Source organism: Palaemon carinicauda, chromosome 8, assembly GCF_036898095.1.
Source record: "Palaemon carinicauda isolate YSFRI2023 chromosome 8, ASM3689809v2, whole genome shotgun sequence".
Lineage (NCBI taxonomy): Eukaryota > Metazoa > Arthropoda > Malacostraca > Decapoda > Palaemonidae > Palaemon > Palaemon carinicauda.
In genome coordinates, this window is record NC_090732.1 from 130837856 (window position 1) to 130854462 (window position 16607).

General features: G+C 45.6%; 1 protein-coding gene across 2 annotated transcripts in view; it reads right to left on the reverse strand.

Moving 5' to 3' along the window:
* LOC137645932 (structural maintenance of chromosomes protein 5-like) overlaps nt 1-16607 on the reverse strand; it is a 208316-nt gene that overhangs the window by 27932 nt on the left and 163777 nt on the right. For both annotated transcript variants that reach the window (XM_068378994.1, XM_068378996.1), the window contains one exon: nt 6014-6193. In XM_068378994.1, coding sequence (XP_068235095.1) covers nt 6014-6193 — 180 coding nt within the window. The remainder of the gene's footprint in view (nt 1-6013; nt 6194-16607) is intronic.

Genomic DNA, 16607 nt, shown 5'->3' on the forward strand with positions numbered 1-16607 from the left:
GTTATGTTAAAGTTCACTTAGTGTAAGTTAGAATAAGTTACGGTAGTGTACGTTTATCGTAGTTAACTTCTCTACCTCCTCGCCGCCCGTCCGTCTCCTCTCTGCGTAGCAAGACTAACAACACCTGCGCTGGAGTTTCTAAGGTAAAGTGACGCTAAAAACCCGTTTCTTATTTATCATTTTTTGCTAATTCTTCTTATTTACATGTCTATTCTTCTTATTTACATGTCTATTATCTAATTTAGTGTTCATTATTCTCATAGGAAAATTATGTGTAGTAGTTTATTAAGAAGTTATCATAGGTTTTTGGGCTCAACCACGGATTAATCCTATTTCAATGTATTCTTAAGGGAAAATTCGTTTCGACAACCGAACATTTTCTACATCCGAAGTTGGTTCTGGAACGGATTAAATTCGTATGTAGAGGTTCCACTGTATAGAGACAGGTGTAAGTTGAATCCGCATGTTAAGACTGAGAAAAAGAAACTATGGAATCATCTTCCCCATATCTGTTATGATGGGCTTCTGACCAGAAGACCCAACCCTTGAGAATAGTTCTGCCAAAAAGGTTCAAACCATCTTTGGGATGGCTGAGATCATCCAATACTCTCACATATCGCATTGAAAGCAAATACCTCCCAACCATGATACCTCCTCCCATTCATCGAAGCAGGCAGTAATAAAGGATGTTTGGACAATAACAGATGTAAAAACATCCATGCCATTAAAAACAAAAACAAATTATATATATATATATATATATATATATATATATATATATATATATATATATATATATATATATATATATATATATATATATATATATACAAATGAAATTTTGAAATATTACTCAGAGTTGGAACAGCAACACTAAAGAAAATTGATAAAATAAAAAAAGTTGAAGTAATATTCGGAAGGAGAAAAAGATGAGATAGAGAAATTTAGATTTGAACTGGGGGAGCAATTTCCCCAAGTTTGAGAGCCCTCTTGCCTGTCACAAATGCTTCAACAAGGCATTCTTTCGTTATGAGAGTGTGGACTCCCGAGACCAGTCCTGGGACTGGATCAGTTGTTCAAAAGGACCCAACCAAAAGTAGAGCCACGAAGTAGCCTGCATGGCATACTTAGCATACTCTTGGTTGATAATCTCGAAGGCTGAGAATGAGACTGGTAAACCCACTAGCTTCTCAAAGGACATGCTCTTCAAGAGTGCCTCTATCGAGTGATCCAGAGGCTCAATGAGGATTTCATAATACCTCTTCTGCAGCACATAAGGCGGCAGGAGGAGTTTACCGGAGGTACTGGCATGGAGGGAGGAAGACAAACCTGTTGCCTGAGACAGCCTTCTATTTTGCACTCTTCAACCACTGACCACGGCAAAGCTGCACTGGTCCTAGGTGTCTCTGGGTGCCATCAAACTGCTTGAGAACCATGTCTTTTCCTTCAAGAGGGGCTGCTGATGGATCTGGCAGCCCATTGACGGAACGAATGCAGGCTAAAACCTGCCAAAAGACGTGCTCAGTCTCCCTCCATTCAGCCTTTGTCATTCTAGGGCTAGCGGTAGCTGGCAAAATGTAGTCCCCAAGATCGTTCTGCTCATCCACTCCCAAGCTCTCATCCATAGGAGTAAGGAGTGGGTCAAAATTGTCATCAGGAAAGGCCGTAGATAGGGCAACCCTCATGGACGTATTCGAATGGAGCTCCCTCTGCCTCTCGGGATAAGGCAGGGGAGGTCTGGCCAAGAATTTGGTGAGGGTAAACAAATCCTTTGGCTTTCTGTACTGGGGCAGAAGTTCCTCCATCAGTGTAGGCTTTCACTGTCCTGCGGGAGAGATGGGATTCTGCAGGAGGATCCACGCCACACTGCGTTGAACTGTGTGCCTCCCTTGGCACTACCTCGACGGAAGTAAGGCGGAATGAGTCCATAAAGGATGTCCTGTCTTCCTTAGGAGGAGATGGTCTTATCCTCTTCCTCCTTCCTTTGGGTTTAGATTGAAGGATCTTGAACTGCAGGGGAATCCCCTGAAGTTCCGGCGCGCTCTCTTCCTGTGTCCTTTTGCAAGGAGCGATGGGGTTCTCCTTGCGTGAAGGCTCAGCCTAGGTTGAGTCTCCTGAGCTCCTTCTGGGGTCAGCAGGAAAGGAACTCGGGATGAGAGGAGGCAACAAGAGAATTCTGGAAGTGCCACCCAGGGAATGGGAACAGAGATTGGCCCTCGTCACTGCTTTCCCCATCACGATAAATAATGCTTGCAGCCATGTGGCGAAACAGAACCCTGGGATAAGAAACCTCTGCAGGAATCTTAGCCCTCTTACCTGCAGGCAAAACCAGAACAGGCCTTCCCTTCGGGGGAGAATCTGGCGGTTGTTGTGTGGGCGACAACCGTCTTGGAGCAGGAGTAGGCCCACAAGACTGGAGAGATTGATGGGAATCTCTCCTGGCAGAAGGTTTACCTTGGAAAGGGAGACCTGCAGCCAAAAAGTCGACGGTATCTCGTCCGAGGATGAAAAAACCACAGGAGCGGGACGAAACATCTTGCGAGGATGGAAAACTGCACAAACCTATTCTATCGCGTGACACTGCCACGCCATGCGACGCAGCAAGAGACCGAGCAGGAGCAAGGGGATAGAAACCTGGGGGAGGCACTACCTCGACGGAAGTAAGGCGGAATGAGTCCATAAAGGATGTCCTGTCTTCCTTAGGAGGAGATGGTCTTATCCTCTTCCTCCTTCCTTTGGGTTTAGATTGAAGGATCTTGAACTGCAGGGGAATCCCCTGAAGTTCCGGCGCGCTCTCTTCCTGTGTCCTTTTGCAAGGAGCGATGGGGTTCTCCTTGCGTGAAGGCTCAGCCTAGGTTGAGTCTCCTGAGCTCCTTCTGGGGTCAGCAGGAAAGGAACTCGGGATGAGAGGAGGCAACAAGAGAATTCTGGAAGTGCCACCCAGGGAATGGGAACAGAGATTGGCCCTCGTCACTGCTTTCCCCATCACGATAAATAATGCTTGCAGCCATGTGGCGAAACAGAACCCTGGGATAAGAAACCTCTGCAGGAATCTTAGCCCTCTTACCTGCAGGCAAAACCAGAACAGGCCTTCCCTTCGGGGGAGAATCTGGCGGTTGTTGTGTGGGCGACAACCGTCTTGGAGCAGGAGTAGGCCCACAAGACTGGAGAGATTGATGGGAATCTCTCCTGGCAGAAGGTTTACCTTGGAAAGGGAGACCTGCAGCCAAAAAGTCGACGGTATCTCGTCCGAGGATGAAAAAACCACAGGAGCGGGACGAAACATCTTGCGAGGATGGAAAACTGCACAAACCTATTCTATCGCGTGACACTGCCACGCCATGCGACGCAGCAAGAGACCGAGCAGGAGCAAGGGGATAGAAACCTGGGGGAGGCACTACCTCGACGGAAGTAAGGCGGAATGAGTCCATAAAGGATGTCCTGTCTTCCTTAGGAGGAGATGGTCTTATCCTCTTCCTCCTTCCTTTGGGTTTAGATTGAAGGATCTTGAACTGCAGGGGAATCCCCTGAAGTTCCGGCGCGCTCTCTTCCTGTGTCCTTTTGCAAGGAGCGATGGGGTTCTCCTTGCGTGAAGGCTCAGCCTAGGTTGAGTCTCCTGAGCTCCTTCTGGGGTCAGCAGGAAAGGAACTCGGGATGAGAGGAGGCAACAAGAGAATTCTGGAAGTGCCACCCAGGGAATGGGAACAGAGATTGGCCCTCGTCACTGCTTTCCCCATCACGATAAATAATGCTTGCAGCCATGTGGCGAAACAGAACCCTGGGATAAGAAACCTCTGCAGGAATCTTAGCCCTCTTACCTGCAAGCAAAACCAGAACAGGCCTTCCCTTCGGGGGAGAATCTGGCGGTTGTTGTGTGGGCGACAACCGTCTTGGAGCAGGAGTAGGCCCACAAGACTGGAGAGATTGATGGGAATCTCTCCTGGCAGAAGGTTTACCTTGGAAAGGGAGACCTGCAGCCAAAAAGTCGACGGTATCTCGTCCGAGGATGAAAAAACCACAGGAGCGGGACGAAACATCTTGCGAGGATGGAAAACTGCACAAACCTATTCTATCGCGTGACACTGCCACGCCATGCGACGCAGCAAGAGACCGAGCAGGAGCAAGGGGATAGAAACCTGGGGGAGGTGCTACCATAGAACGTGAAGGCTCCAGGTCGAGCGACCCAAGGGAATTGTTGTCACAAGAACCCAGAGGAACTATATCACCCAATCCTGACGGAAGATGGGATCCGTTAAGAAACGCGTCACATGAAACCACAAGCTTCGCGAGATGAGGACCCGGGGGCTCAGCATAGCCGGCAAGACAACAGCCCGAAGGCTCAGCGTAACGCCAGTCATGAGAGCCCGAAGGCTCAACACGATGAGTCCGAAAACTCTTGTTATGAGTCAACACTCTACACAACATAAGTCACAAAAACCGACAGGTTCACCGTGACGCAGGTCATGAAAGCCCGAAGGATCAACGAAACCAGTGTTGCGAGAACCCGAAGGATCTACGGGATGGGAGACCAAGGACTCCCAGTTACAAGAGCTTGAAGGCTTGACGTAACGTCCGGAGCGAGAGCCCGAAGGCTTAGCGTAACCACTGTTGCGAGAACCCATAAGGGTAAAAGGGGAGACCGAAATCTCCCTGTCCCGAGAAACCAAGGTTTTCGCGCGACTTTTGGCACGAGAGCCCAAAGGCTCAATGTAACCGCCATTGCGAGAGTTCAAAGGCTCTATGTAACTGGAACCTGAAAGTTCTGCGCAACAAGGGCCTAAAGGTCCTTGCAGTGTCACGAGAGCCCGAAGGCTCAATGTGACGAGAAACTGAAGGTCCTTGCTCTTGCAAGCCCAATGCACGGCCGTCTCGAGACCCAAAAGGGTCAACGTGACTAGAGCCAGCGGGCTCAAAGAGACGTCTCCTGACAGCACAAGGAGGAGCACACCCAGGATGGCGAGGGGTCAGTAACTCCACCACCCGACGATCTTCTGAAGAGGAACGTCTACCAGAATCCGCTCCAGAACGGGAGCTACCTCCCCTGGGGGGAGGAAAGTTCACCCGAAGGTAAACAATGCTTAAAGCAACACTCTACCTTCGCCCTTAGAGAATAAGCATAAGCGTACCGGAGTCGCTGCACACTAGTGACTCGTGGACGAGATGTGTTTCCCCAAAGGGGAACTCTGCCTTGGACTATGTTCTGCCACCACCCCTGGTGGATCAAAAACATCCTTGCCACGGTCACGTGACCAAAAGTACGACTGACTGGCTGCAGTGCCTGCGTCCACAGCAGGATGGCTAAAAAGACAACATATCAGTCATAGAGCAGGCGCTCCTTAGGGGACGGGGCGGATATTGACTCACTAGGGGAGTCAGTACTATCACCTGGCCCACAAGGTTAACCTGGAGTAACCAGGCCTACACTGCTACTCGGCCATTCTTTGGAAGGAGCCGCAGGAGCAGGAGCTTCAGAAAGAGATTAGGAGGTAGCAGTAGAAGAATCACGCTTGGAGTTCTTCCGTCGCCCAAACCTCTACTACTGGGAGGCAGACCACTCCCTACATTCATCACATGTCATCCCTGGAACACCGGCATCCCCAGCAGGCCGGACACAGCAGGTGGGGATCCCTCTCTCCGGTGGACATGAAGGTACCGCAAGAATAGCCTTTGGGACCAGGACAAGTATGCATGGGACTCCAAATGCCACACAATATGCAAAGAAAGAGAAAAAGATTAATATCAAGGCAAGTCAAAATGTGGGAGAGCGGCACTGTGGCCGACCTTTACCGAGCCAGAAAGCAAAGTGGTTGTTTGATCCAGGTATGCGAGTGAGCGGGGTAGCCGGGTTAACCCCACCCCACCCACTAACTAGCGGTTGGTGTAGTTATCCCTTACTAAAATTATCATGGCTCGTCTTTCAGCTTCGTTGAAAGTAATACCCTTATAAATAGCGAAGGGTTTGTATTTGTGCAGGAACAAATTAATTTTACTGCATGGTTTTACATATACTCACCTGGTTAATTTCATCTACACATCTGAAAGGAACAGATGTCAGATTTTGAAGAGAAAGCATGTACAATGCAGTCGCTAACGCCCGTTCTCCACCAGACTGATGCTGTGCTGTTAAAATACGAAGTTTATCTGCTCCACGGAACTTGACATATATTGCTATGCCATATTTACTGTAGTCATGCTGAAAAATAAAATATGTAATTCTGAAAAATAATAGTCATGGATATATCACTATCCAGTATACAGTAATCCCTCGCTATACTTTGGTTCACCTATTGTGCCTTCAGTACATCATTAACTTATAAATATATGTAACTTAGTATATCACAAACTCTTTATAAAAATAATCATATAATTTTTGGGTCGAAAAATGTATATAAATAAATAAACAGAAATTCAGTTTGGTGGCAAGAAGGCAATGCAATGTATAGAGTTTTTCTAGTTATTATCATAATTACTCTCCCAAATACAACCCTAGTTGGAAAAGCAAGATGCTATTAGCCCAAGGACTCCAATAGTGAAAAATAGCCCAGTGAGGAAAGGAAATAAATGATGAGAACAAATTAACAATAAATCATTCTAAAAACAGTAACAACGTCAAATCAGATACTGTATGTCATATATAAACTATAAAAAGACTTATGTCAGCATGTTCAACATAAAAAAAAAATTTGCTGCAACTTTGAACTTTTGAAGTTCTACCGATTCAGCTACCCGGTTAGGAAGATCATTCCACAACTTGGTCACAGCTGGAATAAAACTTTTAGAGCACTGTGTAGTATTGAGCCTCATAATGGAGAAGGCCTGGCTAATAGAATTAACTTCCTGCCTAGTATTACAAACAGGATGGAATTGAACAACAGTGCCCAAGATTAATATCTAGATCTGGAATAAGAAATTTAATAGACCGTAAGTTTATATCCAACAAATTAAGATGAGACTCAGCACCTGAAGGCCAGACAGGAGAATAATACTCAAAACAAGGTAGAATGAAAGAATTAAAACACTTCTCCATAATAGATTGATCACCAAAAATCTTGACAGACTCTCAAAAAGCCAATTTTTTGTGCATGGAAGACGACACAGACCTAATGTGTTTCTAAAAAGTAAATTTGCTGTCAAGAATCACACCTGAAATTTTAAAAGTCATACAAAGTTAAAGAAACATTATCAATACTGAGATCCAGATGTTGAGGAGCCACTGTCCTTGACCTACTTACAATCATACTTTAAGTTTTGTTAGGATTCAACTTCATACCCCATAATTTGCACCATGCACTAATTATAGCTAGATCTCTATTAAGGGATTCATCAACCCCATATCTACATTCAGGGGATGAAATTGATGCAAAGAGAGTAGCATCATCTGCATATGCAACAAGCTTATTTTCTAAGCCAAACCACATGTCATGTGTATATAGTATGAAAAGTAATGAGCCAAGAACACTACCCTGTGGAACACCAGATATCACATTCCTATACTCACTATAGTGCCTATCAACAATTGTTTGAGATCTATTACAGTGATACCTCGGTACTCGACCATAATCCGTTCAGGATCAGTGTTCGACCACCGATTTGTTTGAGTACCGAAACCTTTTTTCCCATAAGAAATAATGGTATTTATTTTTATACGTTCCTACGCATTCCAAAATACCCAAAATATTAATAAAACGTGTACCTAAACAACAATAATTATTTAAATGTGTATGAAATTGGTCGGAAAACTATATAAAACAATTTTAAACCGTACCTTTGAGCAGCGGTTCGATGGCATACAGGAATGGATGTGGAGAGGATGGAAGGGGGAGGTTACTACTTGGAAGGAGAGTCCCCTTCCATGAAGTGGCTAGGTAGTTCTCCTTCAGGGGTTTTTTCTCTCTCCAGTAAAAGGTTGGGCAAATCTCCTTCAGGGGTTCTTTCTCTTCTGTCTCTCTTCTTTGGAGGGGAATCAGGCTGGGATGTAGCAGCTCTCTTTTCTTTTATGAAAAACATGTCAATTATCAGCTGCTTCTTTCTCTTCTGCACTATTCTTCTAAAGTGAGACATAACATTATCATTAAAGATGTTCACTGCCCGGTTTGCTACTGCTGTTTCTGGGTGATATTTTTCCACAAAAACATGCAACTCTCCCCACTTCGAACACATGTCATTTATCACTGAACTCGGAACCTCCTCTCTTACATCCTCATCTTCTGAGGATTTCAGCTCCCCAATCAAATCCTGCTGCTGTTGTTGTTGTTGCAGGTGCAACAATTCTTCAACGGTCAACTCAGTAGAGTGGCTGTCAACAAGTTCAACAATGTCTTCCCTGTTGACCTCAACCCCATACTCCTGCCCATGCCAACAATTTCATCGACAACAGTGTCCTCAGAAATAACAGTAGCAGTGCTTGAACCAGCCTCTGATTGGAAACCCTCAAATTCCCTCTCTGTTACACATGATGGCCACAGCTTTCGCCAGGCAGAGTTCAATGTCCTATAGGTCACACCACGCCAAGCTTGGTCAATCATGTTCACACAGTTGAGGATGCTAAAGTGATCCTTCCAGAATTCCTTTAAGGTCAACTGTGTATCACTAGTCACCCCAAAACACTTTTGGAAAAGGGCCTTGGTATACAGTTTTTTAAAGTTTGAAATGACTTGTTGGTCCATGGGCTGGAGTATGGGAGTAGTATTGGGGGGCAGGAATTTAATCTTGATAAAACTGTACTCTTCTTTTAAGTCTTCCTCTAGACCTGGAGGGTGTGCAGGAGCATTGTCCATCACCAGAAGACAGTTCAATGGCAAGTTCTTTTCAATCAGGTATGCCTTAACCTGGGGGGCAAACACTTCGTTGATCCACTCACTAAAGAATTGTCTTGTGACCCAAGATTTAGTGTTAGCGCACCACATAACTGACAGTGCACTTTTCAAGATATTGTTTCTTTTGAAGACCCGGGGGTTGTCCGAATGGTACACTAACAAAGGTTTAATCTTGCAATTGTCACTAGCATTGGCGCACAGCAGCAACGTCAGTCTATCTTTCATTGGCTTGTGACCTGGCATCTTCGTCTCGTCCTTGGTAATGTAGGTATTGGCCGGCATTTTCTTCTAAAATAACCCGGTCTCATCGCAATTGAAGACTTGCTGAGGGATAAAATTTTGTTCCTTAATGTATCGGTCGAATTCGCCAACGTATTTTTCAGCCGCCGCCTGATCCGAACTGGCCTAGTCACACAGTGAATACCAGTTCTGTTCCAGAATTTCTTGAACCAGCCCCTGCTTGCTTCAAAAGTAAATGATGAATCACTTTCACTAGTACTGGCACTTTTCTTCACCAATTCTTCATAAATATGAAGAGCTTTCTCACAAATGAAAGCTTCACTTATACTTTCCCCGCCCAACTGCTTTTCTATAATAAATATAAAGAGCAACTTTTCCATTTCCTCAATTACTTGTGGCCTTTGCTTACTAATTGCTGTCACTCCCTGTGCAACATTAGCTTTCTTTATCACTTCCTTATTTTTCAAAAAGGTAGAAATGGTCGACTTCGCCATGCCATACTGTAAGGCTAGATCAGACAATTGTACACCATTCTCGTATTTCGCAATAATTTCCTTCGTCAACTTGATCGTTCTTCTCACCGTTTTCCTCTTATCCTTCCCCTTATCACTAACTTTCTTGGGGCCCATTATTATCGGCATAAAAAGGCAATAAAACGCACTAAATCACAATAAATTCTCAACAAGTGTTGTTGGAATGACAATCTCTCTTGAAATGATGCTACCCGACCAGGCGAGAGTAGCCGAGATGGCCGCTCATCTCACTCGGCCACGCGTTTGGCTGTGTTCGAGTTCCGATTTTTTGTTCGAACACCACAGCAAAAATTACTCAAAATTTTTGGTCGAACACCGATTTGTTCGAATTTAGAGTCGTTTGACTACCGAGGTATCGCTGCACTTGAAAAATCAATAAATGGATTTTGAGCAAAGCGAAAAATCTATTTTTGGGTGATATGGCCATGTCGTCCTGATGGAAAGTTCATTTAGGCAGCTTTCTAAGGGATATTTGGCTACAGTGATACTCCCAGAGAATTGATACGACACATAGCAATCTTCAACCCGAATAGAGTTTTCGCTTTGAGGGGGAAGAGTAGCGAAATTGAAGGGGAGCCATTATCAAGGTTACCTGGTGGATCCCCTTCCGGTACAACCACGGCTAACTATTCCTTGTAGCAATTAAGCATGGATAGCCACAGCTAGAGTAGTTTCGGGTGGGGACTTTGTTACATAGTTGTATACTCCTTTTAGAACGAAGGGAGGGTCCATCAGGACGACATGGCCATATCACCCAAAAATAGATTTTTCACTTTGCTCAAAATCCGTTTTTTGGGCTCATCCATGTCGTCCTGATAGAAGTTTACCAGAGAATTACTTGAAAGTACTATATCTGTGGGTTTGTATAAGTGCCTTTACCTTGACTCAGATTCTTATATGGTCACCCAGACCACATGAATATGACACTACCGTTATTTGTTATATCCACTAAGTTTGGAACTAACTTGGGGCTTCCTGCCCCCTGCAGGGAATATGTCAATACTGACTATAGAAGCGTTAAGGTTGTATTCGTGGGAAAAATGTGGAATTTAGCTATTACCAGTTTGTTCACACATAGGAATATATTCAAGTATTTTAATTTTAGGAAAATAAAATACTGGCTAGTTTTATTTGACTACGTGTAGGGCGAATAAGACGCAAATACATTTTATGTATTTATTTGTATAGACAAAAATAAATACAACAACGAATGTATTAAAAATAGAATCCTTTACATAAACAACATTTTTAAAGTACATATATATTTATAACCTGTAAGGGAAGAAATACACTAAAAAAATGTGAAATTATTAGATTGATTTCACTTAGATGTTGGATATGTTTAACACTGTTTACGAATGTTCACACGGCACTGGTGTTATTAGTTAGATTCTACACCTATAAAGAACAGTCCTCAATAAAAGGTATTACACTCGAAGGTGCTAACACCTGTTCACCCTTTACACTGTCAAGTCCCAAACAGTTCACTTTTCATTGCAGCAGTAGACGACAGGTTTTATAACACTACCTGCCGCCACCACAGTGTTTTATTTCATGCACTTGTTTCACATAATGCTTATAAAAGACTCTAGAGGATTTCCAACTGGTATATGAGCGGAGTCTATCAAAGTCCATATGCTGAAAGAAGTTCAGCGAGGAAGCAATTTTTCTCGGATCGTGACCTGCGGATGTACTGTCAGGATCTGCTCTGCGAATAAAGTAGGTGAGCTTCGCCCTCAGTTGTTTTAGGGATAAGTTTGATCCCGATGTTTCGCCGATGAAGAGCTGTCCTTCCTTGAAGTCTGAAGTTCTACAAAAATAGACCTTAAGACACTCTACTGGACATAGAGAGATATCTTTCTTCAGAGGGCAGATTCTCCAAGGACCCCACCTTTTTGTGGGTAACTCATTTTTAGTGAGAAAGGTAGGATCGGGAAAAAGATTCAGTTCTCCCACTCCTGTGAACTGAATATGGCCCTCGTCTCTAGATAGGGCCACTATTTCACTAACTCTAGCCCCTGAGGCTATAGCGAATAAGAATATAACTTTCTGTGTTAGATCCTTTAGGGAGCAATCTTCATTGTTCAAGTTTGAAGCGTAGTGCAAAACTTTGTCCAAACACCATGATATGGGCTTCGGAGGGGTTGCTGGTATCAGTCTAGCGCATGCTTTCGGAATCTTATTGAAGATTTCATTCGACAGGTCCACCTGGAAGGCGTATAGAAGAGGTCCAGTCAAAGCTGACTTACACGTAGTTATCGTGGTGGAAGCCAAGCCTCCCTCATGAAGGTGGATGAGGAAGGACAGGCAAAAGTCTATCGAGATTTCTGTCGGCTTGTTTGCTTGGACAAAGGAGACCCACTTCTTCCAAGATGATTCATATTGTCTTCTGGTTGATTTTGACTTGTATTCTTCTATAAAGTTGATGTTGCCTTTTGAGATCCCAAACCTTTTCTTGACTGCTAAGGCGAGAAAATCATGAGATGTAGGTTTTGGGTTCTCAATAATGAATCGTAGACAGTCGACTTCTGAACCAGTTGGGATAGAACTGGGTTCGGTAGAGGAAACAGCCTCAGCCTCAGTTCTATCACTAGAGGGAACCACTTGCTCTTGGGCCATTTGGGGGCCACTACTGCTGCTGTCCCCTTGAAGGATCTCAGATTGTTGAGGACCTTCAGCAGGAGATTTGTTGGCGGGTACAGATAAATACGATTCCATCTGTTCCAATCGAGGGACATGGCGTCCGTCGCTTCTGCCCGAGGATCCTCGTATGGGGCTACTTATCGACGTAGTTTCTTGTTGTCGCTCGTTGCGAAGAGGTCGATCTGCAGTTCTGGCACTTTTTTCAAGATGAAGGAGGATGAGTCTGTGTCTAGGGACCATTCTGACTCTATCGGCTTCCGCCTGGATAGAGCATCCGCTGTCACATTGCGGAACCCTTGTAGGTGAACTGCTGATAAGTGCCATCTTTTCTTTTTGCCAAGCGAAAGATGGCCAACATCACGTGATTGATGCAGGGCGATCTCGAGCCTTGTCGATGCAGACATTTCACTATCACCTTGCTGTCCAAGACCAACTTGATGTGGGCTGATCTGTGAGGGGATAGTTTCTTCAACGTCAGGAGGACTGCCATGGCCTCCAGAATGTTGATGTGAAAGGTCTTGAACTGGTGTGACCAGGTCCCTTGCACTTTCCTTGGATGGGAATGGCCTCCCCATCCTTCCGGTGAGGCATCCGTGTGGATGACTACTGACGGTTGAGGTGGTTGTAAGGGAATAGTCCTTGCTAGGTTCTTGACCTTTGACCTCAGAAGTGATGGCAGTAAGGTTGGTGTCGGTCTCTGCTGATCTTTTCGAGCGTTTGATACGTATCTTCTTCAGACTCCTGACGCATCCTTTAGTTGTGCTCTTAGCACCGGGTCTGTTACTGCTGTGAACTGGAGAGAGCCCAGTACTCTTTTCTGTTGGCATCTTGAAATCTTGTTGGATTTCAGTAGTCTCTTGACAGAACCCGCAATCTCACTCCTCTTCTTCGATGGAATGGAGAGGCGGTGTGACTGCAAGTTCCAATGGATTCCCAACCATTGAAACTCTTGAGCTGGAGAGAGCTGAGACTTCTTGTAGTTGATCTTGAAGCCCAGATGTTCCAGGAACTTGATCACCTTCGTGGCTGCCTGCAGACAAGCAAGGATGCTGCCCACACCAACCAGTCGTCCAGGTATGCTGCTACCTGAATGCCTTCTAAGCGTAGCTGTTGTACGACTGTGTCCGCAAGTTTTGTGAAAATCGTTGGGGCTATGTTTAGTCCAAAGGGCATGGCTTAGAAGACATACTTCGTCTTCTGTAACTTGAATCCTAGCTAGGAGGAGAGGGGGCGACTGACTGGAAGGTGCCAGTAGGCATCTGCTAGGTCTATTGAGACTGTGTACCCCCTTTTGTTAGCAGGGTCCTTATGTGTTGTAAGGTTAACATCCGGAACTTGTTGAAAGGAGACAAGTCTAGAATGACTCTGAGTTTGTCCGAGTCCTTCTTGGGAACACAAAACAGCCTTCCCTGGAATTTGATGGACTTTGTTTTCCTTATGACCTTTTTGTTCAAGAGTTCTAAGGTATATTCTCCCAATAAGGGGGTGGAGTGTTGGAAAAATTGAGGAAAGGCAGGTGGAGATCTGTTCCATTTCCACGTTAGTCCATTCTTGATTAGGCTGTGGGCCCAGGGATCGAAGGTCCAACGATCCCGAAAGTGGAGGAGTCTTCCTCCTACCTGGAGCATCTCATTGCTTGGATGATCCAGAGGGTTTGTTACCCTGACCACGTCCCCGTCTACCTCTTGAGGAGCCTCGTCTAGATCCTCTACTTATTGGGCGAAAGGTAGTGGTAAGCCTTTTGAAGCCTGGGTTAAAGGCTGGTGACTGGGTTACCAACTGTTGAGGCACCATCTGGAAAGTGGTTTGCGGCTGGGCAACCATTTGGGGCACTGTGGTCATGCTAACAGTGGGATGTTGCACAGGTCTATGAGGCACTCGTGGCTTCTTCCTCTTCCTGATCTTGGGTTGGGGACCTGCGTCAGAGGATGATTTCCTTTTGGAAGACATGCCTCACTTTTGGAGAAGGTTCCTATTCTCCGTGGCGGCTTTAGCAACCATCTCTTGGACTGCCTCCTTTGGGAAGAGGTCCTTGCCCCAGATGCAGGAAATGATCAACTTCCTGGGCTCGTGCTTGACCGTTGCATTGGCAAACACAAACTCTCTACAGGCCCTCCTGGCCTTCATAAAAGCGTAAATATCCTTGACTAGTATAGCCATGTGCATCTTGGCTAGGACTGTGTACATGTCTGGGGTGCTTGAGATGCCTGCACACATCTCCATGCAGTTCTGGAGAGACAGAGAGGCGGCTAGTCTCTCTTGTCACCTGTTCACTTCTCAGAAGAAAGTCCGACAGCTTCGGAAAGTTCTTGTTGAACTGCTGTCCTGCGATATCAGCATCTAGCTTTGTAACCGAGAAGGTTAGATAGACCTTGTTCCAGTCCTTCTCGCCCGTAGGCAGGGCTAGAGACAATGGTCTACACTCCTCTAGCATAGGGCATGGTTTGCCCGCATCAACTGCCTTTAGCACGCAATGGAGAGCTTTTGACGTGAAGGGAAAAGCTCTGGAGGAAGGAGCAAGGAAGGTAGGGTGCTTCTTGCTCAATGCAGAAACCTTGGAGTTTGTATATCCTGCCTTCTTCAGGCTACACGTCAAGAGAGCCTGCGCCATGTCATGGTCAAAGACCATGACCTCCTTAGGTTCCGTCCTTTCTTTAGAAGCAGGTTCGTTCTTCAGCCTGATGAAGCACTCCGGGTAAGTCGCAAGGTTTGGCCAAAATTGGAGATCGTCGAGGGGTATGGCCCCCACGTTCTCTGAGACGTAGAGTTTCCCATTCATCATGGGCATGAACTCCGCATACCTCCAGGGGTTGGTTTCGGAGCATTGAGACAAGTCAGACTCTAGGCCGCTTGTACGAGTTGCGAGAAGCGACTGTGCGGTGTGCTTCCCTGGCTTTCCTTTCTCATCTCTAGCTGTTCCTTGCGCATAGTTTCCATCATCTGCTGGATCTGCGCCATAACTCTTGGCCCGTGGGGTACAGCGGGTCTGGTTGAGGGGTTGGGGCCGAAGAGGTTGATGGTACAGGCTGAAATGCCGTCACAGACAGTAGAGGGTCTTCCGTCTCTGTCGATCCAGATTTTTCTTCCTCCTCGGGTGGCTGGGCCACCTCTTCTTCAGGATCTTCTTGAAGGAGATCCTTTCCAGTTTCCGAGGACACCTCTGACATCCTTTCCTGATGGATGTTGCCTTCTAAAGCCTTATTGATGTCGGCCTCTATCGTCAGGTGTATGCAGGGAGGCTCGGGCTGTACCTGAGGCACAACCGCATCAGATGAACAGAAGGCTTCTAATAGTGTCGCTTGGTAGGTAAGGTCCCGGAGAGTTCTCGAACCCTCTTACCCACTTCCGAAGTGTTTCCCTCGCAGCATCCCTCGACTCCATTGTCTTCTGATCGCCGAAACCCTCGGTCATCAAGGCCGAGCAGACGTTGCAACCCTTCGGGTCCTAGTATCTCAGGGTTTCAGTTGCGATGGAGCAGGGTCCATGAGACCTGCACATGTTGTGGCCACAAAAGTTCTTACTTTTGTGGTTACAATACATGACTGCACACTTCACCTTGGGCTCCTCCTGTAAGGAAAGAAAGAGTGAAATGAGTATGGGGTAATTTATCACACTGATAAATCAATCACATGCATTAATAATACATCTTACTATTATAATTATAGCTTAGGATAGTAAGCTAGAAAAGAAATAGGAAAGACACATATCTCTGTTTCCTGTCCAGGCAATTGCTGTGACCTCCCTCAATATTAACATTTTAAATTTCCTTATTAGGGAAATATATTGTGGAATAGCTCTAGAACATAGAGCTGGAGTCAGTGTATACTAGCACCAACTCCCCCACAAGTGAAATATTAATACTGTAGGGTCAAGATATTCATGTTCTGATGATCTAGGATACATCAGAATATTGAAGGAATACTTCACTTCAACATGGATGGTAGTCCAAGAGAGGACTGAAGAATACTCAAAGTTGTATAAGGTCTCCCACCGGCAGCCGTCATGGCCGGCACAACCTTTCCCGGAGCCTTACTTCCGTTAAGGAGGAAGGTCGAAGCGGCAATCTAGCCGCCTTTGTGGGAGCCCGGCCGGCATTGTAATCAGCCCGGCAAGTGGATAGATTGTAGAATACCGGCCACAGATGTTGTGATGGCCAAGCCATCACTAAAGGACAGAAGGAGAAGGGAAAGGGTCTTATATTTTGCATAGAAAGAAGGCGGCAAGTATGCCTCCTACTGTCGGCTGCAAAACAAGGAAACATAGTTTCCTATGCCGACGCAGTCTTGGGCGGCAGAAGAATAACGATTCCTCAGCCTAAGACATTGCCGGATATAAGATATGTCTTCTTGACCACAAGGGAGAAAGGTGGCGGCAA